The 27,371-nt window shown below is 39.3% G+C and overlaps 1 protein-coding gene and 1 pseudogene across 2 annotated transcripts in view; both read left to right on the top strand.

Annotated features, from left to right (window-relative positions):
- Positions 1–22,363, top strand: part of ZNF875 (zinc finger protein 875) — a 32,600-nt gene extending 10,237 nt beyond the window's left edge. Inside the window, exons 3-5 of one of the 2 annotated variants that reach the window (XM_004776263.3) lie at positions 34–160; positions 657–752; positions 17,688–22,363. In XM_004776263.3, coding sequence (XP_004776320.2) covers positions 34–160; positions 657–752; positions 17,688–19,363 — 1,899 coding nt within the window. In that variant the 3' untranslated portion in view covers positions 19,364–22,363. The remainder of the gene's footprint in view (positions 1–33; positions 161–656; positions 753–17,687) is intronic. The other variant, XM_004776264.3, reaches the window with a different exon arrangement.
- On the top strand, positions 13,175–13,272 carry LOC123391082 (annotated as a pseudogene).
- Positions 22,364–27,371: the final 5,008 nt, after the last annotated feature.

Raw genomic sequence — 27,371 nt, forward strand, 5'->3', positions numbered from 1 at the left:
CCTGGATGAACAGTGGTGTGTTTTGTGTTAAAGGCATTTGTGGCATTCGGGGATGTGGCTGTGGACTTCACCCAGGAGGAGTGGAGGTTGCTGAGCCCAGCTCAGAGGACCCTGCACAGGGAAGTAATGCTGGAGACTTACAGCCACCTGGTCTCACTAGGTAAGGATGGCTTCCCTCCCCACTTAAAATCTGTCCCACAGAGTATTTTCTGCACTCACAAGGAAAGGCTACCCATGAAGCAGCTTTGTCCTAGTGTTGGGCTTAGGAACAGCAATCCCCCTCCCTCAGGGGAAATCTGGATTTAGTGGAATTGAAAACAGGGAGATTTACTCATGTTGCCCCTAACACTGCATTTCCATGCCTCTTTCTCAAGGCTGGGGCTCTCTTTTTGCTTTTCTTGTTTGAAACCTAGGTGATTTTCCTTCACCATGTGTTAATATGTGTTAATATGCTGTTTTCCTGACCAGAGGCATGTTTACTTACTCAGCTCTTCTGAGGAGAGTTCACAGTTACAGTTACAGGCCCTTTGTACCACCCTTTGGATTTCCCTACACATTTTGGCTCTGACGTACGAAATGGCCCCTTGAGCCCATGACCAAGAATCTCCTTGGTGTTTGTTTGTTTGTTTTGTTTTTGTTTTTTCCCCCACGAGCAGATGTTCCATTTTCCAAACCAAAACTCATTTCTCAGCTGGAGCAAGGGGAAGAGCCCTGTATAGAGGAGAGACAACATCCACTGGGCCTCTGTCCAGGTGAGTGTGACGCAGGGTAGATGGGACCGTCCGCAGCTTGGAAGATAGGAAAGAAGGGTACATGGTACAGGGAAGAAGCTCTTCTCAGGCCTCCTAGATCATTGGTAAGTCTGCCTGGCATGACCTTCTAGAATATCTTTTTCAGTTGAGCAAGGGGCTTTCTTGGTTTCCTTGTCTCTTTCCTCCACCAGGAAGCCTCCCTTCTTTACCTGGCTTGCCTTCTTCATCATGTTCGTTCTTTCCTCATTCATGGGCTTCTTTCTCTTCTCTTGATTTTTTTTAAAATTTTATTTATTTATTTGACAGACAAAAGAGATCACAAGTACGTCAAGAGGCAGGTAGGGGGGCAGGAAGCAGGCCCCTGCTGAGCAGAGAGCCTGATGTGGGGCTTCATCTCAGGACCCTGAGGCAATGACCCGAGCTGAAGGCAGAGGCTTAAACCCACTGAGCCACTCAGGCGCCCCTTTTCTCTTGATCTTAAAAACTACATCTGTCCTGTGGACATTAAGTCTGCCACCCTTCAGATACTTTCTAGTTTCCTATAGGTGAGATGTAATTGATTATTTCTACCTTTCCAATTCCCATAATTTAAAAAAAGTGTTAGTAGTTAAGATTACAGTAAGCTATGAATAATAATTTAAAAAGTGTGCTCATGAGCCGACATCCCAGCTTAAGAAATAAAGCATTACCTAAATAGTTGAAGTTCCTAATTCCGTACCTCCCCATACCTCTGCCCAAAGGGAGCTGTTTTTTCAAAATTAGGAGTTATAAATCTCATGCATGGTCTTTTGCTTTCTTTCATATGTGTGAATCCCTCAACCATCTACAGTGTTGTTTGACATATTTTTCTTTTTCTTTTTCTTTAAAGATTTTTTTATTTATTTGACATAGAGATCACAAGTAGGCAGAGAGGCAGAGCAGAGAGAGAGGGGAAAGCAAGCTCCCCGCCGAGCAGAAAGCCCAATGTGTGGCTCGATTCCAGGACCCCGAGATCATGACCTGAGCTGAAGGCAGAGGCTTAGCCCACTGAGCCACCCAGGCGCCCCTGTTTGACATATTTTTAAACTTTTCATTAATGTCATCATATTATGTATATCCTCCTATAGTTTGTTCTCTCTGCTGACTCTGAGTTTGTGAGATGAGCCCATATTGATATATGTTGTTCTGGTTCATTCATTTTCACTACTATATAGTATTTATTGTATTACATGCATAGTTATAACACAATTCATTTATCCATTTTATTTTGTTGGACATCTATGTTTTTACCAGTATTGGCTATTAAAGAATGCAGCTATCGGGGTACCTGGTTGGCTTGGTTGGTTAAGTGTCTGCCTTCAACTCAGGTCATGATCCCAGGCCCTGCTCAGCCTGGAGTCTGCTTCTCCCCCTCCCCCTGCTTATGCACATTCTTTCTCTCAAAATCTTTAAAAAAATTGCAACTATATACGTTCTAATACATGTGTCCTTGGGCATATAAGCGCATTTCTCTAAGATAGATGCCTAGGAGTAGAGTAGCTGAGTCAAAGACTGTGCACTCATTCCTCCTGCCTAGGTAATGCCAAATTGCTCTCAACAGTTGTTTCATTAGTTTGCAAAGCTGCCATAACAGAGACTTATGTTTCTGACTCTCCTTTGGGTATGAAATGGCCTCTCACACTAGTTTTAATTTGATTAGCATTGAGTTTGAGCATCTTTTCATATGTTCTTAGGTTGATTAGCATTGGTGTTTCCTCTCCTGTGAATTCTCTGTTCAGATCTTTTGCCTGCTTTTCTTTTTCTTGTTCATTTGTAGAAGAATTTAAATCCTGGAAATGACTGTTTTGTCTGCTGAATGGATTATGTCCATCTTCCTCCAATCTGTGGACTGCCTACCTGCTTTATAAAAAGCTGTTTAGGGGCTCCTGGTTGGCTCAGTTGGTTAAGTGTCTGCTTTGGCTCAGGTCATGATCCCAGGGTTCTGGGATTGAGCCCCATGTTGGGCTCCTGCCTGCTTCTCCCTCTCCTCCCTGCTCTTGCTCTCACACTATCTCTGCCACCATCTCTCAAGTAAGTAAATAAATAAATAAAATCTTTTAAAAAATAAAAAGTTGTTTAATTTCAAAATAATTTAAGTCTCAGTTTGTAAAGATAATACAGCAAGTTCCCATCTATTCTTTTTTTTTTTTTTTAAGATTTTATTTATTTATTTACAGACAGAATTCACAAGTAGGCAGAGAGGCAGGCAGAGGCGGGGGGCGGGGGGAGAGCAGGCTCCTTGATGAGCAGAGAGCCTGATGTGGGGGCTCAATCCCAGGACCCTGAGATCATGACCTGAGCTGGAGGCAGAGGCTTTAAGCCACTGAGCCACCCTGATGCCCCAAATTCCCATCTATTCTTTACCCAGCTTTCTCCAATTTCAAAACCAGGAAATTGACATTGGTAACAATACTATTAGATCAGCTACAGACTTTCATCAGACTCAGATTTTATCATTCTTACGTGTACTCTTTTGTGGTTGTTGTATAGTACTGTGAAACTTTGTCACCTACATGGAATGATGTAGGATACATCCGCAGTAAGGATACAGGATATTCCACCACTCCAAAGAAACCCCTTCATGTTACTCTCCCTCCACCCTTAACCTCTGGCAATCTCTGATCTGTTTCCCATTACTTTCATTTCAAAAGTGTTATGAAATTCACCCAGTGTTTTAATGGCCTTTCATAATAATTTCATAAATTTTTAATGTGTTTGAATTTGTCAAACTTTTTTGATGTTGTCTGTGTATGTGTCTGTCTGATTTAAGAAGTCCTTCCCTCTGTCAAGATCATAAAGACATTATTTAGATTTTCTTCTTAAAATTAAAAAAATTTTTGCTTTCTACAACTTAGGTCTTTGTTCTGTCTGGAATTGATTTTGTGAGTGTTGAGAGATATGGATCTGTTTTTATAGATTTCTAAATGCATCACCATCAGACTTGACCCCATTTCATGAATAATTCATCATTTTCCCCAATTTACCTTGCCACCTCTCGTATTTTGAATTTCAGTATATGCCTGGATCAGTGTCTGAACTCTGTTTTATTCCAATGCAGTATCTGTTTATGCCTGCACAAATATCACACTGTTTTAATTTCCTATAGCTTTATAGTAAGTCTTTGTGTCTGGTAGGGCAAGTCCTCCCGTCTTATTCTTGTGTTTGTAGCTTTAGCCCAGTGGGCTTTTGCAGTCAGCTTGTCAGATTTCAGAAAGTCTCCTGTCAGGATTTTGTTGTAGTTGCATAGAATATATATATTCAGTAAAATACATGTATTAATATATTCATTAATTTAGAGAGAATTGACATCTTTCACAGTTGGCATCTTTTACAATCTCTTAGTGTGGTGTCTTCTTTTACTTATTTATTAATATATCTTTATTACTACCTATTGCTAGGTCTTACAATTTTTTTTTTAAGATTTTTACTTATTGGGACGCCTGGGTGGCTCAGTGGGTTAAACCGCTGCCTTTGGCTCAGGTCATGATCCCAGGATCCTGGGATCGAGTCCCGCATGGGGCTCCTTGCTCAGCAGGGAGCCTGCCTCTCTCTCCGTTCTGCCTGCCTCTCTGCCTGCTTGCGTGCTTTCTCTCTCTCTCTTTCTGACAAATAAATAAATAAAATCTTTTAAAAAAAAAGATTTTTACTTATTTATTGACACACAGAGAGAGAAATCACAAATAGGCAGAGAGGCAGGCAGAGGGAGAGTGGGAAGCAGTCTCCCTGCTGAGCAGAGAGCCTGATGCGGGGCTCGATCCTATGACTCTGAGATCATGACTGAGCCAAAGGTAGACCCACCCAGGCACCCTGGGTTTTACAATTTTTAATGTAAATGTACATATTTCTTTACATTTATACATAGGCTTATTTTGTTGTTGTTGTTTTGAGAGTTATGTTTTTAAAAACTAAATTTTTATAATTTCTGGTTAAAATGTAGAACTAAAATTCATTTCATCATACTGATCATACACCCAGCAGCCTTGCTGAGACATTTAATTAATCCCATAATTTGTCCTGTGTATGTTCTTTGGAGTTTCATATAGAGACAATGGTTTCATCTACTTATTTTGCCTTTCATTTTTGATTTATTGATCCCATCTATTGTATGTATTATGTCTGAACTTGTATTTAATATTTCCTTTCTATTCTTACTTTGGACTTATTTTGCTATTCTTTTCCAAGTTTTTGAGATAGATGCTTACCATGATTACTTTTCAGGCTTCCTTCTTTCCTAATACAAGGATTTGAGACTGTGCATTTCCTTCTATTCTTTTTTTTTTTAAGATTTTATTTTTAAGTAATCTCCATACCCAACATAGGGCTCAAACATACAACCCGAAGACTAAGAATCATGCGCTTCACCAACTGAGCCAGGCATAGAAGCCATTTCCTTCTATTCTTTTATTTTTAATTAATTAATCAATTTTTTTTATTTTACAGAGATCACAAGCAGGCAGAGAGGCAGGCAGAGAGAGAGGAGGAAGCAAGCTCCCTGCTGAGCAGAGAGCCCAATGCGGGGCTCAATCCCAGGACTCTGGGATCATGACCTGAGCCAAAGGCAGAGGCTTTAACCTGCCGAGCCACCCAGGCGCCCATTTCTTTCTATTCTTTTTTTTTTTTTTTTAAGATTTTATTTATTTACTTGGCAGACAGAGATCACAAGTAGTCAGAGAGGCAGGCAGAGAGAGAGAGGAGGAAGCAGGCTCCCCGCTGAGCAGAGAGCCCGATGTGGGGCTCGATCCTAGGACCCTGAGATCATAACCTGAGCCGAAAGCAGAGGCTTTAACCCACTGAGCCACACAGGCACCCCCATTTCTTTCTATTCTTAACACATATTTTCAGCTTCTGTTCCACCTCTGAATCCTGACCTGTGGCACCTTAAGCCCTTAAGCACCACTATTTCTGCTGCGGTTGTGTGTGTTGGGAGTGCTTAGTAACAAGAAAATTCCAGTCCCTCCCTTTTTACTGCAGCTTTTTAAATGTAAACTCTTTACTCCAATCAGTTGCTGGTCACTTTTGGGTGTTTTCCAGTGACTTGAAGTAATTATTTGTTGTATTTTATCCAGTTTCATCATTGTTTTCTGCAGGGGATTCTTGTGACTGATTCAGTCTGCTGCCATTTTCAGAAGTAGTCTTCATCCAATATGTTTTTGACTTGACATTTGGAAATTACTTCAAAATTACAGAACATTTGCAAAAATAAAAACAGTACAAAGAACACTTTTATCCTCTACATACACACATATATGGAAATATATATGGCATATATGTTATTATAAAATGGCATTAGGGCACCTGATCGGCTCAGTTGGTAAAGCATGAAACTCTTGATGGGGATGTGAGTTCGAGCCCCATGTTGGGTATAGTGATTAATGTTGGATGTAGTGATTAATCTTTAGGGGCACCTGGAGGCTCATTCATTAAGTGTCTGCCTTCAGCGCAGGTTGTGATCCCAGTATCCTGGGATCGGGTCCCACACTGGGCTCTTTGCTCAGCAGGGAGCCTGCTTCTCCCTCTGCCTCTGCCTGCTGCTCTGCCTACTTGTGCCTTCTCTCTGTCAAATAAATAAATAAAATCTTTAAAAGAGAAGAAAAATCTTTTTAAAAAAGTTAAATGGCATCATAAAATCACCTATTAATATTTTATATTTGGTTGTGTGGTATCTTATATGCATGTTCTCCCTTCTCCTTCCCTCTCTCAATATATACGTGTATATACTTATGTGTATGTATATGGGTATATGGGTGTATATGGGTGGGTGCATTCATATGTGTATGTTTGTTAAAAGGTACTATACAGGGGCGCCTGGGTGGCTCAGTGGCTTAAAGCCTCTGCCTTCACCTCAGGTCATGATGCCAGGGTCCTGGGATCAAGCCCCATATCGGGCTTTCTGCTCAGCCGGGAGCCTGCTTCCTCCTCTCTCTGTCTACTTGTGATCTCTCTCTACCAAATAAATAAATAAAGTCTTTTTTAAAAAGGTACTATACAGTGGCTAACAACATAATTAAAAAAACTTTTTTCTAAGAAGAGCTGTATTCTCATATAACCATAGTAGTTACCAACCTCAGTAAATTTAACTTTGATACAATAATTTTATCTAATACCTATTTCTGATATTATAATTTTGTTAGTAGATGCAGTAATATCTTTTTAACTCTCCAGAAAATGATCCAGTCCTGGTTTCAGTAGTGCATTTACATGTCATGCCTATTTAATCTCCCTTAATATAGATCATTTCAGTAAACTTGCTTTGTCTTTTATGACACTGACATTTTAGAAATATAAAGTCTTACAGATTTTTTTAACAACTTCATTAAGATATAATTTGTATACCATAAAGTCTTGTTATTTTAAGTGTACAGTTGCATTATTTTTTGTAAATGTTTACTGTTGTATGGTCATTACTTCCATGTAACTTTAGAATACGCTGTCATCCCAAAAAGCTCCCTTATGCCCATTTGCATCTATCTCTGCTCCCATCCAAGCTCTGGGGAACCACTGATATGCTGTCTCCATAGATTTTCTATTTCCGGACATATTCTATAAATGGTATCATAAAATGTATAGTCTTTTGTATTTGGCATAATATTTTTGAGGTTCAATAATCCATTTTTTTTTTTTTTCTTTCTTTCTTTTTTTTTTTTTTTTTTGAGATAGAGGGTGTGCCTGTGTTGGGGGGGAGGGGAAAGGAAGAGGAAGAAAGAGAATCCCAAGCAGACTCCATGGTCAGCACAGAGCAGGGGCCAATCCCACGACCCTGAGATCATGACCTGAGCTGAAATCAAGAATGGGAGGCTTAATCAACTGAGCCACCCAGGTGGCCTAGTTCCTTTTTATTGCCATATAATATTCCATTGTAAGGACATAGCACATTTTGTTTACCTGTTCACAGGTTGACAGATGTATAGGTTGTGTCTGCTTTTTGGCTATTGTGAATAACATGGCTAAGAACAGTCATGTACTAGTCTCAGTGTAGGCCTATGTTTTCATTTTGGGGTAGATAAGGAGGTGTAAAATTTCTGGGCTGTAAGGTATATTTATACTTAACCTTTTAAGAATCTGGAAAATTATTTTCCAAAGTAACTCTACATTTCTGTTAGTATTTCTATTTTACATTTCTGATTTCTATTTTTACATTTTCTATTAGCAGTATGTTTTTCTACATCCTTGTCAGCACTTGGAATTGTCTCTAATTTTCATAACAGACATTCTAGTGGGTATGTAGTGATATTTCATTGTGGTTTTAATTTGCATTTCCCTAGTGACTGATGATGTTCATCATTTTTTTTAAAGATTTTTTTTTTTTAATTTATTTGAGAGAGAGAAAGAGAGCACGAGCTGGAAGAGGAGTGGGGAGGGAGAAGCAGACTCCCTGCTGAGCAGGGAGCCTGATGTGGGGCTCTATCCTAGGACCCTGAGATCAGGACCTGAGCTAAAGCCAGACACTTAATCGACTGAGCCCCCAGGCGCCCCCTTTGCATACCTTTTTTTTTTTTAAGATTATTTATTTATTCATTTGATAGAGATCACAAGTAGGCAGAGAGGCAGGCACAGAGAGAAGAGGAAGCAGGCTTCCCGCTGAGCAGAGAGCCTGATTCTGGGCTCAATCCCAGGACCTTGGGATCATGACCTGTGCTCAAGGCAGAGGCTTAACCCACTGAGCAACCCAGGTGCCCCGCCCCCTTTGCATTTAACAAAATAGCTACTTAATTCTTCTGCCCATTTTTAAATTGCATTGTTTTATCTTCTTTTTTGAGTTGTAAGAGTCTTTCATATATTCTGGACATAGTCCTATATTAGATAGATGGTTTTCACATACTTTCAACTTTAAAATCAAGTTTCAGAAAAAAGACAAATCTGTGTCTTGTCTTTTCATTCTCTTCATGGTGTCTTTTCAAGCATAAAAGTTTTAAACTTCAGGACATCTGGGTGGCTCAATCTGTTAAGCGTCTACTTTCAGGCCAGGTCATGATCCTGGGGTCCTGGGATGGAGTCCTGCATCGGGCTCCTTGCTCAGCAGGGAGCCTGCTTCTCCCTCTGCCTGCTCTGCCTGCCACTCCCCGCCACTCCCCCTGCTTGTGCTCTCTCTCTTTCCCTAACAAATAAATAAATAAAATCTTAAAAAAAAAAAAAAAGGTTTAAACTTTGGTGATGTCCAATTTAACAAAATTTTAGATGGATTGTGATTTTGGTTGTGTAACTAAGAACTTTTTGTCTTTTGTTTAGAATGTTTGGTTTGTTCGTATTTAATATGGTTTAAGTCTGGCATTTTGCTACTTGCTTTTTATATGCCTCATGTTTTTTTATTCCCCTACCTTTTTGGCATATGTATATATATTTATCATTATTTATTATATATGTTATATATATAATTTTGTAGCTATTTTCTTAATTCAGCTCTAGGAATTAAAAATGCATCTAATTTAGCATAATTAATTAATACTAACTTTGTTCTAGTAAAATATACATATTATAAAACCCATAATATGGTGTTACAGTTACCTTTTATAATAATTTTATGCATTTCAGAGAAATTAAGAGAAGAAAGGAGAAAAATAGACATATGTAGTCTTTTATATTTACCCACGTACTTACCAGTTTTGGTGGTCCTCATTTGTTTCTGTGGATTTGAATTAGTGTCTGGTGTCATTTCTTTTCAGCCTGACAGTCTTATTTAGTATGTCTTATAAGGCATGTTTGCTAGCAACAGATACTCTCTGAGTACTTGTTAATCTGTGAACATGTGTATCAATTTCATTATTGAGGGATAGTTCTGGGAGAATAGAATTCTTCCTTAGTAGCTTTTTCACCTTTATTTCCGCACCTTGAATAAATCATTCCATACTCCATTGTCTCTGAGGAGAAGTTAGCTCTAATCATATTGTTTCCTGCTGTGCATGTTGAATCATTTTCCTTTTGCTGCTCTCAAGATTTTCTCTTTCATCTTTTTTTCTGATAGTCAACAATTTGTCTATGATATGTCTCTCTGGGGCTCTCTTTATGTCTTTCTTTTCTTTTTTAAAAAAGATTTTATTTACTTATTTGAGAGAGAGAGAGGGAAAGAGAGAGCATGCACAGCAGGGGGGAGGGGCAGAAGGAGAAGGAGAAGCAGACTCCCTGCTGAGCAAGGAACCCGATGTGGGGCTCCATCCCAGGATGCCAGGATCATTATCTGAGCTGAAGGCAGATGCTCAACTAACTTAGCCACCCAGGCACCCCTGAAGTATTTTTTTTTTTTAGATTAAAAAAAAAATTTTTTTTTTTTTTAATTTTTTAAGTTCTAGTTGATTAGCATACGGTGCTGTATTGGTTTCAGGAGTAGAATTCAGTGGTTCATCACTTACATACAACATCCAGTGCTTATCATAACAAGTGCCCTTCTTTTTTTTTTTTTTTTAAGATTTTATTTATTTATTTGACAGAGAGAGATCACAAGTAGGCAGAGAGGCAGGCAGAGAGAGAGAGAGGAGGAAGCAGGCTCCCCGCTGAGCAGAAAGCCCGACGCGGGACTCGATCCCAGGACCCTGAGATCATGACCTGAGCCAAAGGCAGCGGCTTAACCCACTGAGCCACCCAGGCGCCCAAGTGCCCTTCTTAATATTCATCTCCCATCCAGACCATCCCCCACCCCCCCCCTCCCTCCCTCCCTCAACCCTATTTGTTCTCTTTTGTTAAGAGTCTTTTTTTTTAGTATAAATAACTTTTTTTTTTCAGTGTTCAGTGATTGATTAGTTAACTATAACACCCAGTGCTCATCACAGTACGTGTCCTCCTCAATACCCATCATGCTGTAACTCCTCCCCCCAACTTCCTCCCCTTTGAAACCCCCAGATTGTTTCTCAGGGTTCATAGTTTCTCATGGTTCATTTCCCTCTCTGATTTCTTCCCTTTTGGTTTTCCCTTCCTTACCCGATGGTCCCCTATGCTATTTCTCATGTTCCACATATGAGTGAAACCCATATGATAATTGTCTTTCTCTGTTTGACTTACTTCGCTTAACATAATCCCCTTCAGTTCCATCCATGTCAATGCAAATGTTGGGTATTCATCATTTCTGATGGCTCAATAATATTCCATTGTGTATCTGTACTACATCTTCTTTATCCATTCATCTGTTGAAGGGCATCTTGGCTCCATCCACAATTTGGCTATTGTGGACATTACTGCTATGAACATTGGGGTGCATGTGCTCCTTCTTTTCATTACATCTGTATCTTTGGGGTAAATACTTAGTAGTGTAAGTGCTGGGTTATAGGGTAGCTCTATTCTTTTTTTTTTTTTTTAGATTTTTATTTATTTGACAGACAGCGAGAAAGGGAGTACAAGCAGAGGGAGTGGGAGAAGGAGAAGCAGGCTTCCTGCGGATCAGGGAGGCTGAATCCCAGGACCCTGGAATCATGACCTGAGCCAAAGATAGACACACAAACAACTGAGCCTCGCAGGTGTCCCTAGGGTAGCTCTATTCTTAACATCTTGAGGAACCTCCATACTGTTTTCCAGAGTGGCTGTAGCAACTTACATTCCCACCAAGAGTATAAGAGGGTTTCGCTTTCTCCACATTCTCACCAACATTTTTTGTTTCCTGTTTTGTTCATTTTTGCCATTCTAACTGGTATAAGGTGGCATCTCATTGTGGTTTTGATTTGAATTTCCTTGATGGCTAGTGATATTGAACATTTTTTCATGTGTCTGTTAGCCATTTGTATGTGTTTTTTAGAGAAGTGACTGTTCATGTCTTCTGCCCATTTTTTTGACTGGGTTATTTGTTTTTTGAGTATTGAGTTTGAGAAGTTCTTTGTAGATCTTGGATATCAGCCCTTTATCTGTAAGTCATTTGCAAATATCTTCTCCCATTCTGGGGGCTGCCTCTTAGTTTTGTTGACTGTTGCATTTGCCTTGCGAAGCTTTTGATCTTGATGAAGTCCCGAAAGTTCATTTTTGCTTTTGTTTCACTTGCCTTTGGAGACGTGTCTTAAAAGAAGTTACTGTGGCTGATGTCAAAGAGGTTACTGCCTATGTTCTCCTCTAGGATTTTGATGGATTCCTGTCTCACAGTGAGGTCTTTCATTCATTTTGAGTATATCTTTGTGTGTGGTGTAAAGGAGTGGTCTAGTTTCATTCTTCTATATGTAGCTGTCCAATTTTCCCAGTACACTTATTGAAGAGACTGTCTTTTTTTCATTGATATTTTCCCTGATTTGTCAGAAATTAGAGTTGAGGGTCCATTTCTGGAGTCTCTGTTCTGTTCCAGTGGTCTGTGTGTCTGTTTTTGTGCCAATACCATGCTGTCTTGGTGATCACAGCTTTGTAATAGAGCTTAAAGTCAGGCTGCATGATGCCCGCTTTGTTTTTCTTTTTCATCCTTCTCTTGGTGATTTGGGTCTTTTCTGATTCCATACAAATTTTAATATTTTTCTGGTTCCAGATCTTTGAAAAATGCCAGTGGTATTTTAATAGGGATGGCATTGAAAGTGTAAATAGCTCTGGGGAGGATAGACATTTTAACAATGTTTATTCTTCCAATCCATGAGCACGGAATATTTTTCCATCTTTTTGTGTATTCCTTAATTTCTTTCATAAGTGTTCTGTAGTTTCTAGAGTATAAATCCTTTACCTCTTTATTCCTAAGTATCTTATGGGTTTTGTTGCTATCGTGAATGGAATTAATTCCTTAATTTCTCTTTCTACGGTTAAACTGTTAATATATAGAAAAGCTACTGATTTCTGTGCATTGGTTTTGTATCCTTCCACATTGCTGAATTGTTGTATGAGTTCCAATTTTTAGAGGTAGAGTTTTTTGGGTTTTCCACATGAAGTATCACATCATCTGTGAAGAGGGAGAGTTTGACTTCTTTGCCAGTTTGGATGCCTTTTATTTCTTTTTGTTGTCTCATTTCTGGGGCTAGAACTTTTAGTACTCTTTTGCTCTGGGCTTTTCATAAATGGTTTTTAAGATATTGAGGAATGTTCACTCTATCCCTGTAATCTGAAGAGTTTTTATCAGGAACAGATATTGTATTTTGTCCAATGCTTTTTCTGCATTGGTTGAGAGGATCATATGGTTCTTGTCCTTTTTTTTATTGATGTACTCTATCACGTTGTTTGATTTGTGAATGTTGAACCACCCTTGCGTCCCAGGCATAAAACCCACTTGGTCGTGGTGAATAATCCTTTTAGTGTACTGTTGGATCCTATTAGCTAGGATCTCGTTGAATATTTTGGCATCTATGTTCATCAGGGATATTGGTCTGTAATTCTCCCTTTTGATGAGGTCTTTGCCTGGTTTTGGGATCAGGGTAATGCTGGCCCCCTAGAAAGAGTTCGGAAGTTTTCCTTCTGTTTCTATTTTTTGGAAAAGCTTCAGTAGAATAGGTATTATTTCTTCTTTAAATGTTTGGTAGAGTGCTCGCTTCAGCAGACATATACTAAAATTGGAACGATACAGAGATCAGCATGGCCCATGTGCAATGACATGCAAACTTGAGAAGCGTTCCATATTTTTGATCTCTCTGACATGAGAAATTTGAGAGGCAGGGCAGGGGTGGGGGGAAGGGAGGGAAAATGAAACAAGATGGGACTGGGGAGGGAGACAAACCGTAAGAGAGTCTTAATCTCAGGAAACAAACTGAGGGTTGCTGGAGGGGATAGGGGTAGGAGGGATGGGGTGACTAGGTGATGGACACTGGGGAGGGTATTGCTATGGTGAGCGCTGTGAATTATGTAAGACTGACGATTCACAGACCTGTACCCCAAAACAAGTAATACATTATATGTTAATACAAAATTAATTAATTATTTTTTTTAAATGTTTGGTGGAATTCCCCTGGGAAGCCATTTGGCCCTTGACTTCAGTTTTGGGGGCAGTTTTTGATCACTGCTTCAATTTTGTTACTGGTTATGGTCTATTCGGATTTCTGTTTCTTCCTCTTTCAGTCTTGGTCAATTTTAAGTTTCTAGGAAGGCATCCATTTCTTTCAGGTTGTTTAATTTATTAGCATACAGTTGCTGGTAATTTCTAATAATTGTTTCTATTTCCTTGGTGTTAGTCATAATCTCTCCCCTTTCATTCATGATTTTATTAATTGGAGACCTTTCTTTTTTCTTTTGGGTAAGTTTGGCCAGTGGTTTATCAATTTTACTAATTCTTTCAAAGAACCAGCTTCTAGTTTCACTGATCTATTCTACTGTTTTCCTGGTTTCTAGTTCATTGGTCTTTGCATTAATCTTTATTATTTCTCTTCTCCTGCTTGATTTAGGTTTTATTTGCTGGTCTTTCTCCAGCTTCTTTAGGTGTAGGGTTAGCTTGTGCATTTGGGATTTTTCTACTTTTTTGAGAAAGGCTTGGAACTGCCTTTGCAGTATCCCATTGGTTTTGGACTGATGTGTTTTCATTCTCACTGGTTTCCATGAATTGTTTAAGTTCTTCTTTAATTTCCTGGTTGACCCATTCATTCTTTAGGAGGATGCTCTTTAACTTCCAAGTGTTTGAATTCTTTCCAGTTTTTTCTCATGATTGAGTTCCAGTTTCAAGGCATTGTGGTCTGATATCATGCAAGGATAATCTCAGTCTTTTGGTATTGGCCGAGACCTGATTTGTGACCCAGTATGTGGTCTATTTTGGAGAAAGTTCTGTGTGCATTCGAGAAGAATGAGTATTCTGTTGTTTTAAAGTGGAATGTTCTGTATATATCTATGAAGTCCATCTGGTCCAATGTGTTGTTCAAAGCTCTTGTTTCTCTGTTGATCTTCTATTTAGATGATCTATCCAGTGCTGAGAGTGGAGTGTTAAAATATCCTACTATTAATATATTAGTGTTGATCTGATTTCTTTATTTTGATTAATATCTGGCTTATGTAGTTGGCTCTTCCCATGTTGGGGGCATAGATATTTACAATTGTTAGATTTTCTTGTTGGATAGACCCTTCAAGAATGATATAGTGTCCCTCTGGATCTGTTATTACAGTCTTTGGTTTAAATTCTAGTTTGTCTGGTATAAGAATTGCTACTCCATCTTTCTTTTGAGGTGTGTTGGCTTGAAAAATGGTTCTCCATCCCCTCACTTTCGTTCTGGAGGTGTCTTTAGGTTCAAAATAAGTCTCTTATAGACAGCATATGGATGGGACCTGTCTTTGTGTCCAGTGTGCAACCCTGTGCTATTTCATGGGAGCACGTAGGCCGTTCATGTTGAAGGTTACTATTGGAAGATATGTGTTTATTGTCATCCTACTGTCTAACAGTAGGATGGCAAAAAAAATTTTTTTTAAGATTTTATTTATTTACTTATTTATTTTGAGAGAGAGAGAGAGCAGAAGCTTAAGTCTGGGGAGAGTCAGAGGGAGAGGGAGACGCACACTCCCCAGTGAGAAGGAAACCCAATGGAGGACTTGATCCCAAGACCCTGGGATCAATGACCTGAGCCAGAGGCAGATGCTTAACTGACTCAGCCTCCCAGGCACCCTCTTGATGTTTTTCTTTTTAAAAAAAATTATTTATTTATTTATTTGTTTATTTGACAGAGAGAGAGATCACAAGTAGGCAGAGAGGCAGGCAGAGAGAGAGGGGGAAGCAGGCTCCCCCGCTCGCAGGGAGCCCAATGCAGGGGTTGATCCCAGGACCCTGGGATCATGACCTGAGCTGAAGGCAGAGGCTTAACCCATTGAGCCACACAGACCCCCTTGATGTTTTTCTTGCAGTTTGTTGAGCTTCTTAGACTTATAGACTAATGTTTTTCAACAAATTTCAGACTTTTTAGTTATTTCTTGAGACATTTTTTTCTGCTCTTTTCTCTCTCTGTTCTCTCCTTTGTGCATTCCCATTACAGATAGACTGACTTATCTGATTGTGTCCCACAGGTTTCTGGGCTCTTTACTTTTCTTCAGTTTTCTTTCACCTGATTTTCAGTTTAGGTAATTTCTATTGATTTATCTTCAACTTCATTTGTTCTGTTGCAAACCCAAATATGCTATTGTGCCTTCCTAGTAATTTTGTAATTTATTTTATTTTTTAATTCCAGAGTTTCCTTTTATATTTTTAATAGTTTTTATCCTTTATTGAGATTTTTTCTATTTCTTAAGTTACCATGCTTTCCTTTAAATTTTTACACATTGTTTCCTTTAGTTCTTTAAATACATTTATAGTAACAGCTTTGAACTCTCTTTCCCCCTATAAATCAACATGTGGGCCACCCAGCCACAGTTTCTATTGTCTGCATATTTTCCTTGCCCTGGGTCCCTCTTTCCTCTTCCGTTGGAAACTGGATATTTTAGATGTTGTAGCCCCTCTGATAGCTGGTGATGTTTCCTGCCTAGACGTTGTTGTTGTGACTTTTAGTAACTTTTCTAGACTAAATATATGGAATGTGTTTTCTTTGTGAAGGTGATGTTTCCGCTTGCTTGATTTGTTATTGTAGTCTTCTGTTTAATTTTAATCCTGGCTTCCTGATTTCAGCCTTGTATCTGCAGAGCTCCATGATCTGCAACAATTAGCAATAGATTGTGTTCAAAGACTGAGCCAGTAAGGCTTCCTACCTCTGCCAGTGGAGAAATGAGTGGGTTGGGGAGCTCCTTCACATTTCAGATAGTTTCCAGGTCTTGTCTGGTTTTTTACTTTGCACTGATCCCTCTAATGTTCCCTCTGTACCTGATTATAGCCTCTGTATCAGGCAGGGTTATGTGCATAGCTCGGGCCCCTACCCATTTCCCCTGCTTTTGCAAACAGCCTGGGGTTGCGTGGAGTTTATCAAGTCCCTCCCTGGCTCTCTCACTTTCAGGTTTTCCCCTGCTACTTTTCTGGATCGTCTACCAGGCTATGTTTTTGTTTTTCTTTGGTTTCGTGTTTTTTTGGCTTTTATTTTTTGTTTGGGTTTTGGGGGGGGGGGGTCCCCTGCCAAGTCTGCTACCTCAGATAGCAGTCACTGGTGGCCTTCCCTAAGCCACATTAATTGACAGGTCCACCTAGCACTGGTTTCTCACCTTCCCCCCAAATCAGGTGACTGCTCCTGTAACAGGAGCAGAACTGATCGTTTTAGGACTTGTCCTAATTTAACTGCCATACCAACCAAGCCGGGAATCAGAAGGGTGAGAGCTGGTCTAGGCAATAATGCTCTAGATTCCTGCTTTTCTTATCTGGGGCTCAGTGTTTTTCATGAATAAATACTTCTCCCTGTATTGTATGTGTTTGATTTTCTTTCTTTTGTGTGTGTGTGTGTGTGTGTGTGTGTGTGTGTTTGATTTTTGAAAGCAAACTTTTTGCTCTGTCAGATATTGTGAAAAATAAGTTTTTGGTATGAGTTTTCTACATTGCAGTAGGACAAGGGGCCACCCAGGAAAGATTTTAAGCTTTCCAGGTCACATGCCGTCTGTTGCTCGGTCGGCTGGTTTGTTTGTTTGCTTATTTATTTATTTATTTCTCTTCCTTAGAAAGAAATCCTTAGAAAGGTAAAATCCATTTTTGTCTGGTGGGCCATACAAAAACAGGTTGCAGGCTGAATTTGGCCTACCTAACAAGTTTGCTAACTCATATAATTAAAAATGTAATTTATAGGGACACCTGGGTGACTCAGTTGATTAAGCCTCTGCCTTCAGCTCAGGTCATGATCCCAGCATCCTGGGATCGAGCCCCACATCAGGCTCCTTGCTCAGTGGGGAGTCTGCTTTTCCCTCTCCCTCTGCCCCTCATCCTGCTTATGCTCTCTTTCTCTCACTCACTCTCTCTCTTTTGCTCTCAAATAAATAAATATTTTTTAAAAATATATAGTATATAAAGTAAAATGAAAAATAGCTCTTGTTATGATGTGAGGGTGTCTGAGGGGGACACAGGTTGTGATATAAACATATTACAAATGACCAATGGGCAAAGCAAAATGGCCCTGACAACCCTACCCATGGGTACTCTGACTAAAACTATTCTTTCTTTAGCAGAATCAAAGCTAAACATTCCACCTTGTCCCCACTGCCCGCTGGCATTTGCTAGTCAGCAAGGCCTCAGCCAGCACGTGTGGTTCAGTCACTTTCCTCAGCTCTTCTCAAGTTTACGTGCAGGGAATCATCTCCCTCCGGGGAAACACTATCCAGAAGATCAAAAACAGCAGCAGAAGCGACTCTTTGGTGAAACCTGCTGGAGTGACAAAGCAGAAATTCAAGAGACAGAAGACTCCAAGCCCTTGTCCGAGAGCAAGGGTGGCACTTCAAAGGTGTTGACCTGCCCACTGCAACGACAGCCAGTAACGGTGGAGCAAGACAGGGCAGTGACGGCCACAGGGCCCAGCCGAGACCAGAGGACAGACCTTGGGGAAACAGACAAAGTGTTGCACGGTGTAAAAGTCTCAGGATTGGGAGAAGTCAAATACGGGGAGTTAGGGCTAGGCTTCATGAAGGAGTCAAACCTGCTCAGCCTCCAGAAGATACACACAGGGGAGACACCGTACGTGTTCACCGAGTGGGGCCAGGGCTTTGGCAGTATGTCAGTCCTCATCAAAAACCAGAGGACACCCTCTAGGGACAAGCCTCATGTGTGCAAGGAGTGTGGACGAGGCTTTACCTGGAAGTCAAACCTCATCACACACCAGAGGACACACTCAGGGGAGAAACCTTACGTGTGCAAAGAGTGTGGACGAGGCTTTACTTGGAAGTCAAACCTCTTCACACACCAGAGGACACATTCAGGGGTCAAGCCGTACATGTGCAAGGAATGTGGGCAGAGCTTTAGTCTGAAGTCAAACCTTATCACGCACCAGAGGGCACACTCTGGGGAGAAGCCTTATGTGTGCAGGGAGTGTGGGCATGGCTTTCGCCAGCATTCACATCTCAGCAGGCATAAGAGGACACATTCGGGAGAGAAGCCTTATGTGTGCAGGGAGTGTGAGCGTGGCTTTCGTCAGAAGTCACACCTCATTAGACACTTACGGATACACACAGGAGAGAAGCCTTACATATGCACAGAATGTGGGCGCCATTTTAGCTGGAAATCAAACCTCAAGACCCACCAGAGGACACACTCAGGCATTAAACCTTATATGTGCCTCGAGTGTGGGCAGTGCTTTAGCCTGAAGTCAAACCTCAGCAAACACCAGACGTCACACACAGGGGAGAAGCCATTTGTGTGCAGGGAATGTGGGCGAGGCTTTACCCGGAAATCAACCCTTATCACACACCAGAGGGCACACTCAGGGGAAAAGCCATTTGTATGCAAGGAGTGTGGGCGAGGCTTTAATGATAAGTCAACCCTCCTCTCACACCAGAGAACACATTCAGGGGAAAAGCCTTTCATATGCAGAGAGTGTGGTAAAAGATTTAGCCAGAAGCCAAATCTCTTTAGGCACAGGAGGGCACACTCAGGTAGCATACCTTTGGTGTGCGGGGAGTGTGGGCAAGACTTTTGTGATAAGTTGACTCTCATCACCCACCAGAAGGCACATGCAGGGGGGAAGTCTCATGTGTGCAGGGAGTGTGGGCAAGGCTTTAGCCGGCAGTCACACCTTGTAAGACATCAGAGGATACATTCGGGAGAGAAGCCTTATATTTGTAGGAAGTGTGGGCGATGCTTTAGTCGGAAATCAAACCTCATCAGACATCAGAGGACACATTCAGGATAGAAACCTTGTATGTAGGAGTGTAGTGAAATCTTTAGCCAAGACTCATACTTCTTGAGATACCAGAAGTCACACCGAGGGCATTAGTGTGGCTTTAGTAATAAGTCAGGCATTGCCAGACACCAAAGTGGAGACATCTTATGTGTGATGGGAATGTTCATGAGCCTAATGGTTAAGAGTCAACATCTCTAGTCCCTGTGAAGGAGAGCTGCCAGCACATTTTCAGAGCTCTGACATTCTCTAGTAGGGATGGTGGGTTATGGAAGATCTGTCAGGTAATGTGATAGAGGGGGTACTTCCAAGTAGGTTGAAATTAGGGAATGGAGGCTTTTCTAATGTCGTTTCCCAAGAATACTTGAACACTCTTTATACAGTAATCTTAATGTTGGAGAAACAGCAACACTAGAGCTCATTTCTTAATGTCTGTCTTAACCTTCTGAGAACAAGAGACTTGACAGAAATCACGGCTGATTTAATCTTGGTTTCCCTGAAAATGAGCCAGCAGAGTCCGCTTCAGGGAGAGTTTGGGAAATGGTGAATTCATGGGAACAGAGATGGTGCATGGGTAGAAGGTTTTATTATACAACAAGCTAACTGGTGAGAAAAATTGTGACTATCCTAGCTGTAGATTTTAGGAAGAAGTATCTATTTTTGCTTATTTCCTGAGGCCCTCTCTGGTTTCCAGGTTGAATTCATACTAAAAATAGTTTTATTAGGCGTATTTAGACTAGAAATGTGTTCTGTGCTTTCATGAAGAAAACACACTCACATATACAGAAATAGAAAATGAAATTACTTTCCATTCTTCTTTGAATTACCATACTACATCCCACAGGTAATTCTTTGGTTTAAATCTTTCCAGCCATTGTAAAATACATGACTTTTCTGGTTGGGAATACTCTCTTTTTGAGAAGGGCGGTGTCGCATAGATTCACTTATAATTCTGAGCCAGGGCCCAATTTTTTTTTCATGGAACTTGACTAAATGATTCTGAGTTTTATTTGGAAAACAAAATTTTGAGGAATGGCAGGATAATATAAGAACTGTATAGTAACATGTCTTTTTCATCTGTGGACAGATATCTAGAATAGAACTGCATAAAAAATAGAAAAACAAACTCACTTTTATATGAGTACTTAGAAAGTGAGGAAGCAAGATTTCAAGTTATTATGAAAATAGCAAGTACAAGATTCAGTGTTTGAGTCATTGGCTCTCAACCGAGGGAAAAGATAAACAGGTCTCAAAGTTTCAATATCCAAAGGATATTGAAAGGAAAGAAATCACTAGCTCAGATAATATGAGGTGCAGAGTTCTTTTTAATTTAATTTAATTTTTTCTAATTTTAAGTAGGCTCCATGCCCAACATGGGGCTTGAACTCACCACCCTGAGATTAAGAGTCAACATGCTCTACTGACTGAGCCAGCCAGGCACCCCAAGGTGTAGGAGTCTTAATTTTTGTTCAAATTCTAAGTTTAAGTGGAGTGATCAGAACCTGGTGAAGAATTAGGAAACATTATCCTAGATGGAGCTGCTGGTGTAGCTTGCCCTCCTCTTTCCTTCCCTGGGATAAATCCTGGCCTGCTGTCATTTCTCCTTCTCAATAGAAAAATACTTTTAGAGTTTTAATCTCTCTGTATCCTAGAGTTGAAATTTTTTTTTTTTCATAAAATGATGTCACAAAAATAAGGATTCCCACAGTAAACATGTATCTTTTATATTTTTTAACTTTAAGAAGAAGTATTTTAGTTTTCAATATAATCAGTCCATAAATCCAAAAGATTTTGCCTTAAATTATTTAAAATTCTCAACAAGAAATAGAGCACTGCTGGTATATGAAGATTCAAACAGATTCAAAGAGACTCCAACCTTGGGAGACATGTATATAGAACAGCAACCAACCAGACACTGGAAATGGTGGAAGGAGGCCCCATACTTTGGCCCTACCCAGTCCCCACCTATACTGAGTCTTAAACCTGCATTAGATCCTCTGCTTAGAACTTCTCAGAAGAGACAGAATTGGAACAGGTAACCTGAGTTCTCCACTTGGGCCTAGCATTAAAACCTGTGTGCAAGTTGGGAAGCCAATCAGATGGTGTTCATATATGTGAATCTTCAAAATCTTGTGGCTTCATTATTTTTTTTTCCAAGCTGGACGAGCTGTCTACCGGTGCCCCATATTTCATATTCTACAATAATAGCTCTAGATGCTTAAAACCAACAGAAAAAGTGCCCAAGCCCAACTGCCCATCCTACCACTCCTATGGTTAAGTAATAGACTATACCGCATGAAGAAAATTTTGAAAAAAAGATGATGAACAGTATGAAATAATACCACTTCAAATCCATAAGCCTGTTATGGTCACTGAAATCTGTTTCAGAAGTGGGTGGCAGGGGTGCCTGGCTGGCTCAGTCAGGCAGGGGTGCCTGGCAGGCTCAGTCAGGGACTCTTAATCTCGGGATCATGAGTTTGAGCCCCACATTGGATGTAGAGATGACTTAAGGAAACAAAAGTAAAAGAAAAGGGGTAGCAGAAAGTTTTAATATAACTCTTCTATTTTAACTTATTATGAATCGGTGGTTCTCAAAGTGTGGTCAGAGGATGTTTGGGGACCCTTTCAGGTGATCTCCATGGTCAAAACAAATTTCATTATAACACTAAGACCTGATTTTTACTGTTGTGCTGAAATTTGCACTGATTGTGGAAAAGCAATGGTGGGTAAAACTGTTGGGCCTTTAGCTTGAATCAGGATTGTGTCACCAAACTGTACTACTTGTTGTTGTGTTCTTTACCAACACACACTTGTGGTAAAAACATGCTACTTCCACTTAAGAATGTTCTTGATAAAACAGTTAAAATTAGTTTTGTTGAACTTGATGCTGAGTACAAAATTTTTTTTCTATTTTTATTTTAAAGATTTTATTTATTTATTTGACAGAGAGAGAGATCACAAGCAGGCATAGAGATAGACAGAGAGAGAGGAGGAAGCAGGCTTCCTGCTGAGCAGAGAGCACAATGCGGGGCTCCATCCCAGGACCCTGAGACCATGACCTGAGCTGAAGGCAGAGGCTTAACCCTCTGAGCTACCCCAGGCACCTCAAAATTTTTTCATTATACTTTTTATTTTGAGATAATTTTAGATCCACATCCATTTGTAAGAAATTATGTGGAGAAATCCCTTGAGCTCTTTGCCCAGTTTACCCCAATGGTAATGTCTTGCAAAACTATAATGTTACAGCCAGGATATTAAAATTTATCTTCTAAATATTTTATGTAATGAGGGAAAGACACATAAAGTTTTCCTTCATTCTGAAATACAAAGTTGTTTCCAGGAAATGCACTTTTATGACTGAGTTGTGAGCCAAACTAACCACCTTTTTATGGACACCCATTTTATTTGAAAAAACAATTGATGAATTTTGAATAAATGGATGAAGACCTGTATATCTGGTAAGCATCTTGTCAAAAATGAAGTGATTTATAAAACCTGACAATAAAGAAAACTGGTAGTAATTTTTGTTAATTTGACTTTCAGACAAAAAAGTTAGCATATTAAAATGTATCTGTGATGACCATGAACTTGACAGCTTTCTGATACTTAGTCTTTTGTGATGAGATTACTGATGATATTAATGTGATTTTGTAATACCATATAATATACTATGTCAACCTTTGGAAGGCCTGCCTAACTCCTTGGACCAGTATTTTCTGAATGATTACTGTGTGATGCCACAAAATCATCTGCGGTGATATTAAAGTATAAGATAGACAAAAGGATTTTAACTTAAGAGATGGAGGCTTGGGGTACCTGGCTCAGTTGGTGGAGCATGCAGCTCTTGATCTCAGAGTCGTGAGTTCAAGCCCCACCTTGGGGATAGAGTTTACTTTAAAAAAACCTGCAAAAAAAATTAAAATTAATACCAATCTTAGAGAGAGAGATAAAGGTCAGATTCCACATTACAATAACATTTAAGAAATTACCACTTGTTGATTTTTGGTGGAGTGTCAATAATATTGACAAATACCTGAAAAGGCCATTAGAATACTTCTTCATTTAAAAAATCTGGATGTGTAAGGCCAGATTTTCTTTCTTTATCTCACAGATGAAAAGCAAGAGCACATTGCGACACCTGGGTGGCTCAGTAGGTTGTGTCCAACTCTTGATTTAGCCTCAGATCAAGATCTTAGGTTTGTGAGATCAAGCCCCTTATCTGGCTCCATGCTGGGTGTGGCGCATGCTTGGGATTCTGTCTTCCCCTCCGACCCTGTTCTCAACCTTAAATAAATAAACAAATAGATACATAAATAAATTATTTTAAAAGAAATAAAAATCTTGAAAAAAAAAAAAAAAGGTCGCCAGGCTGGCTCAGTCCATAGAGCAACTCTTGATCTCTGGGTCATGAGTTTCAGCCCTATTTACAAAAAATAAAAATAAAAAATATTTAGATGTTTATGGTCTATATCTCACATCAAACAATACTTCCCATTAACACCAGAAAAAAGTTACACATTATAATACCTAACATACTATTAACATCTATGCCTTATATAATTTAAACTAGGCATGGGGTGCCTGGCTGGCTTAGTTGGTGGAGCATGTGACTCTTGATCTCAGGGTTGTGAGTTTGGTAGAGATTAAAAAAAAAAAAAAAAAAAAACTTAAATTTAAACTAGGCACAGAAGAAAATTACCAAATAAGCAAAATAAATGCAAAGAAATTGCTTGTTAACACCTACAATCTGAAGTATGCAGCTCTCTCTAGACAAAACAGAGACGTCTTGGGTAATCTTTATGCAAAAACTAAATTGTATGATTACTTAATCTCTTCCATGCCTGTAGCTATGTCTCTTTCTGAATATTCTTGCCTATCATTTTTCTATTTTTTTTATTAAAAAAAGCTCTATTCTTTTAGTCACATTTTCAATGCATTTAATAATTACTAACCTCTTGAAGCTAACTTTTATTTATTGCTTTTTGAAGCTTATTTAGTCATACTTAAAACTTTTCTACCCTTTTCCTTTTTTCTTCTGAAAGTCAAGGTTATAATTTTTATTTTTATTTTTCTCCTTTAGCCAAGAATTACTATTTGTACAAATGGCTTGATGGATGCATTCATTTTTACAATCTCCTAGTGTTTCATTTTTTTAAAAATTTTATATCATTATAGTCAATATATTTTGTGATTTCTTCCATCTTAATTCAGAAGGTTTAGTTTTGAATATAATCAAGTTATGTGAATTTTCATGTTACTTAAAAAGCAAATGTTTAATGTGTGTATGTATATTTTAACAATATTATACCAAAGTTAACACAAAAAGTTGCAAACTTTAATGTTTCTCTATATAGTTACTGCATCATCTGTTGTTTTGTATTGATCATGTCTTTTATTAATTTATATTATATGCTTAACACATGTAAAATTAGATTTGTATGTAAATGTAGATATAAGTAATATTAGTAGAACAAACACCATTGTATTCACCCCAACAGAAATTAGCTTTAATTATTTTTAAAAAGCTATAACTTCCATTTCTATAAGTGATTATAATAAATAAATTTATGATCATGTTAAGAAACTTTTCTCTAGGTATTCCCACTAAATTTTGCTTAATACATTTCAGAGCTATTTTGTTTAGAGCTATAGAAATTAACATGTCTTCTTGATGGGTTTTCTCTTTTAAAACCATGGAGTGGGCGCCGGGGTGGCTCAGTGGGTTAAGCCTCTGCCTTCAGCTCGGGTTGTGATCTCATGGTCCTGGGATCGAGTCCTGCATCGGGCTTTCTGCTCAGCAGGGAGCCTGCTTCCTCCTCTCTCTCTGCCTACCTCTCTGTCTACTTGTGATCTCTCTCTGTCAAACAAATAAATAAAATCTTTTTTTAAAAAATGGAGCAACCTCAAGTCCCATTCAGTGTTTCTAATTAGTCTGTTCTCAGTACTGTTTGCATTTACCTTTTTTGGTAGTATTTGCTTTTTTTTTTTTAAATCTCATATTTTTTTAAAGATTTTTTTTATTTATGTGAGAGAGAGAGCACATGAGTGGTGGGGAGGGGCAGAAGGAGAAGGAGAAACAGACTCCCTGCTGAGCAGGGAACCCTGTGTGAAACTTGATCCCAGGACCCTGGGATCATGACCTGAGCCAAAGGCAGATGATTAACTGACTGAGCCACCCAGGCATGCTTGGTAGTATTTGTTTTACTCACCTTTTCATTTTCATCTTGATATCTTTTTATGAGTTTATTTATTAATGAAAGGGGGAGAAGCAGGCTCCCCACTGAGCAGGAAGCCTGATGTGGGACTCCATCCCAGGACCCCAGGATCATAACCTGAGCCAAAGGCAGATGCTCAACCATCTGAGCACCCAGGCACCCTCATCTTGATATTCTTGTTTTGTGAGTAGAGTGTCCTATTCATGTACTGGGAGCCACAGTCAGAACAAGTAGATAAGAAAGAGAAATAGGGGCACCTGGGTGGCTCAGTGGGTGAAGCCTCTGCCTTCAGCTCAGGTTGTGATCCCAGCATTCTGGGATCGAGCCCCATATTGGGCTCCCAGCTTGGCGGGAAGCCTGCTTCTCCCTCTCCCACTCCCCCTGCTTGTATTCCCTCTCTTGCTGTCTCTCCATCTCTAAAAAAAAAAAAAAAAAAAAAAAAAGAGAGAGAGAGAGAAATAAAAGATATCTATAATGTAAAGGACTAAGTTAAACCATCTCTAATTGCAGACATCATTCTATATGTAGAAAATTGAAGTAAAACCACAAAGAAACTACTAATAAGCAAATAGAGCAAAGTTACAGAATACAAGATCAACAAACAAAAATCACTTGTATTTTCATACACCAGCAATGAACCATCTGAAAAGGAGAGTGGGTAAACCATTTCATTAATATCAAAGAGAATAAAATACCTAAGAATAAATTTAATGAAGGAGGTAAAAGACTTGCACACTGAAAACTAGAAAATATTAAACAAAACCTTTAAGACTACAAAATTAAAGAGGACCTTAGGGCACTTGTGACGAGCCCTGGATATTATAGGAAGTGATGAATCACTAAATTCTACTCCAGAAACTAATATTATTAGCAAAAAACAGGAGTATCTTCATGACCTCCTATTTGTCAATAGATTCTTAGATTTTGACACCAAAAGTATAAGCAATAAAAAATTCAGATACATTGAACTTCATAAAATTTAAAACTTAATATACACCAAAGGATATTATCAAGAAAGTGAAATGACAATCTACAGAGTGGTACAAAATACTGGAAAATCATATATCTGATAAGGGTTTAGTATCCTGAATATATGAAGAACTATTACAACTTAGAATAAAATAAGGATACAATTTAAAAGTGGGCAGGGGTGCCTGGCTGGCTCAATAAGTAAGATCATGTGACTTTTAATCTCTGGGACCTGAGTTCAAGCCTAATGTTGGGCATAGAGACTACTAAAAAAGCAAAACCAAAAACAAAAAAAAAAAGTGGGCAAAAGTTGAGGTTGAATCAGTCAACAAGGGACAATGATTTCATCAATTGGGCCTATTAATGAAGTCTCCATAAAAAACGAAACAGATGGGGTTCAGAGAGCTTCTGGTTGGGTGAATCCATGGAGATTTGGAAAGACTGGTGCTCAGAGAGAGCATGGAAGTTCCAGGCCCTTTCCTCGTACCCTACTCTATGCATCCCTTCCTTCCTACTGTACCTGAGTTACAGCCTTTTATAATAAGGCAGTAATCTAAGCCAAGATGGAGCTGTGTCTGCCTGGGTGCCATGTCAGCAAACTGAAACTTGGATAATTTCTGTGTCCTTGTGAATACTCTGCACAAGAAATGCAATCCAGCCAGCTAATCCCCAAATGGCAAGCCAACTCTGGGCCTTCCCATTCCCAAGAAGGTTGGCTATGTGGCCCCAGCCAATCAGATATTTTCTATTTGTCTCTTCCCTGTTCTTTATTGATTATCCTATAAAACTTTTCTGTCTTCCACTTAATTTGTAGTTTTCTGAGACTGTCCATGAAG

The sequence above is a fragment of the Mustela putorius genome, unplaced genomic scaffold (genome assembly GCF_011764305.1).
Source record: "Mustela putorius furo isolate JIRA1106 unplaced genomic scaffold, ASM1176430v1.1 tig00000174_pilon_pilon_pilon, whole genome shotgun sequence".
Lineage (NCBI taxonomy): Eukaryota > Metazoa > Chordata > Mammalia > Carnivora > Mustelidae > Mustela > Mustela putorius.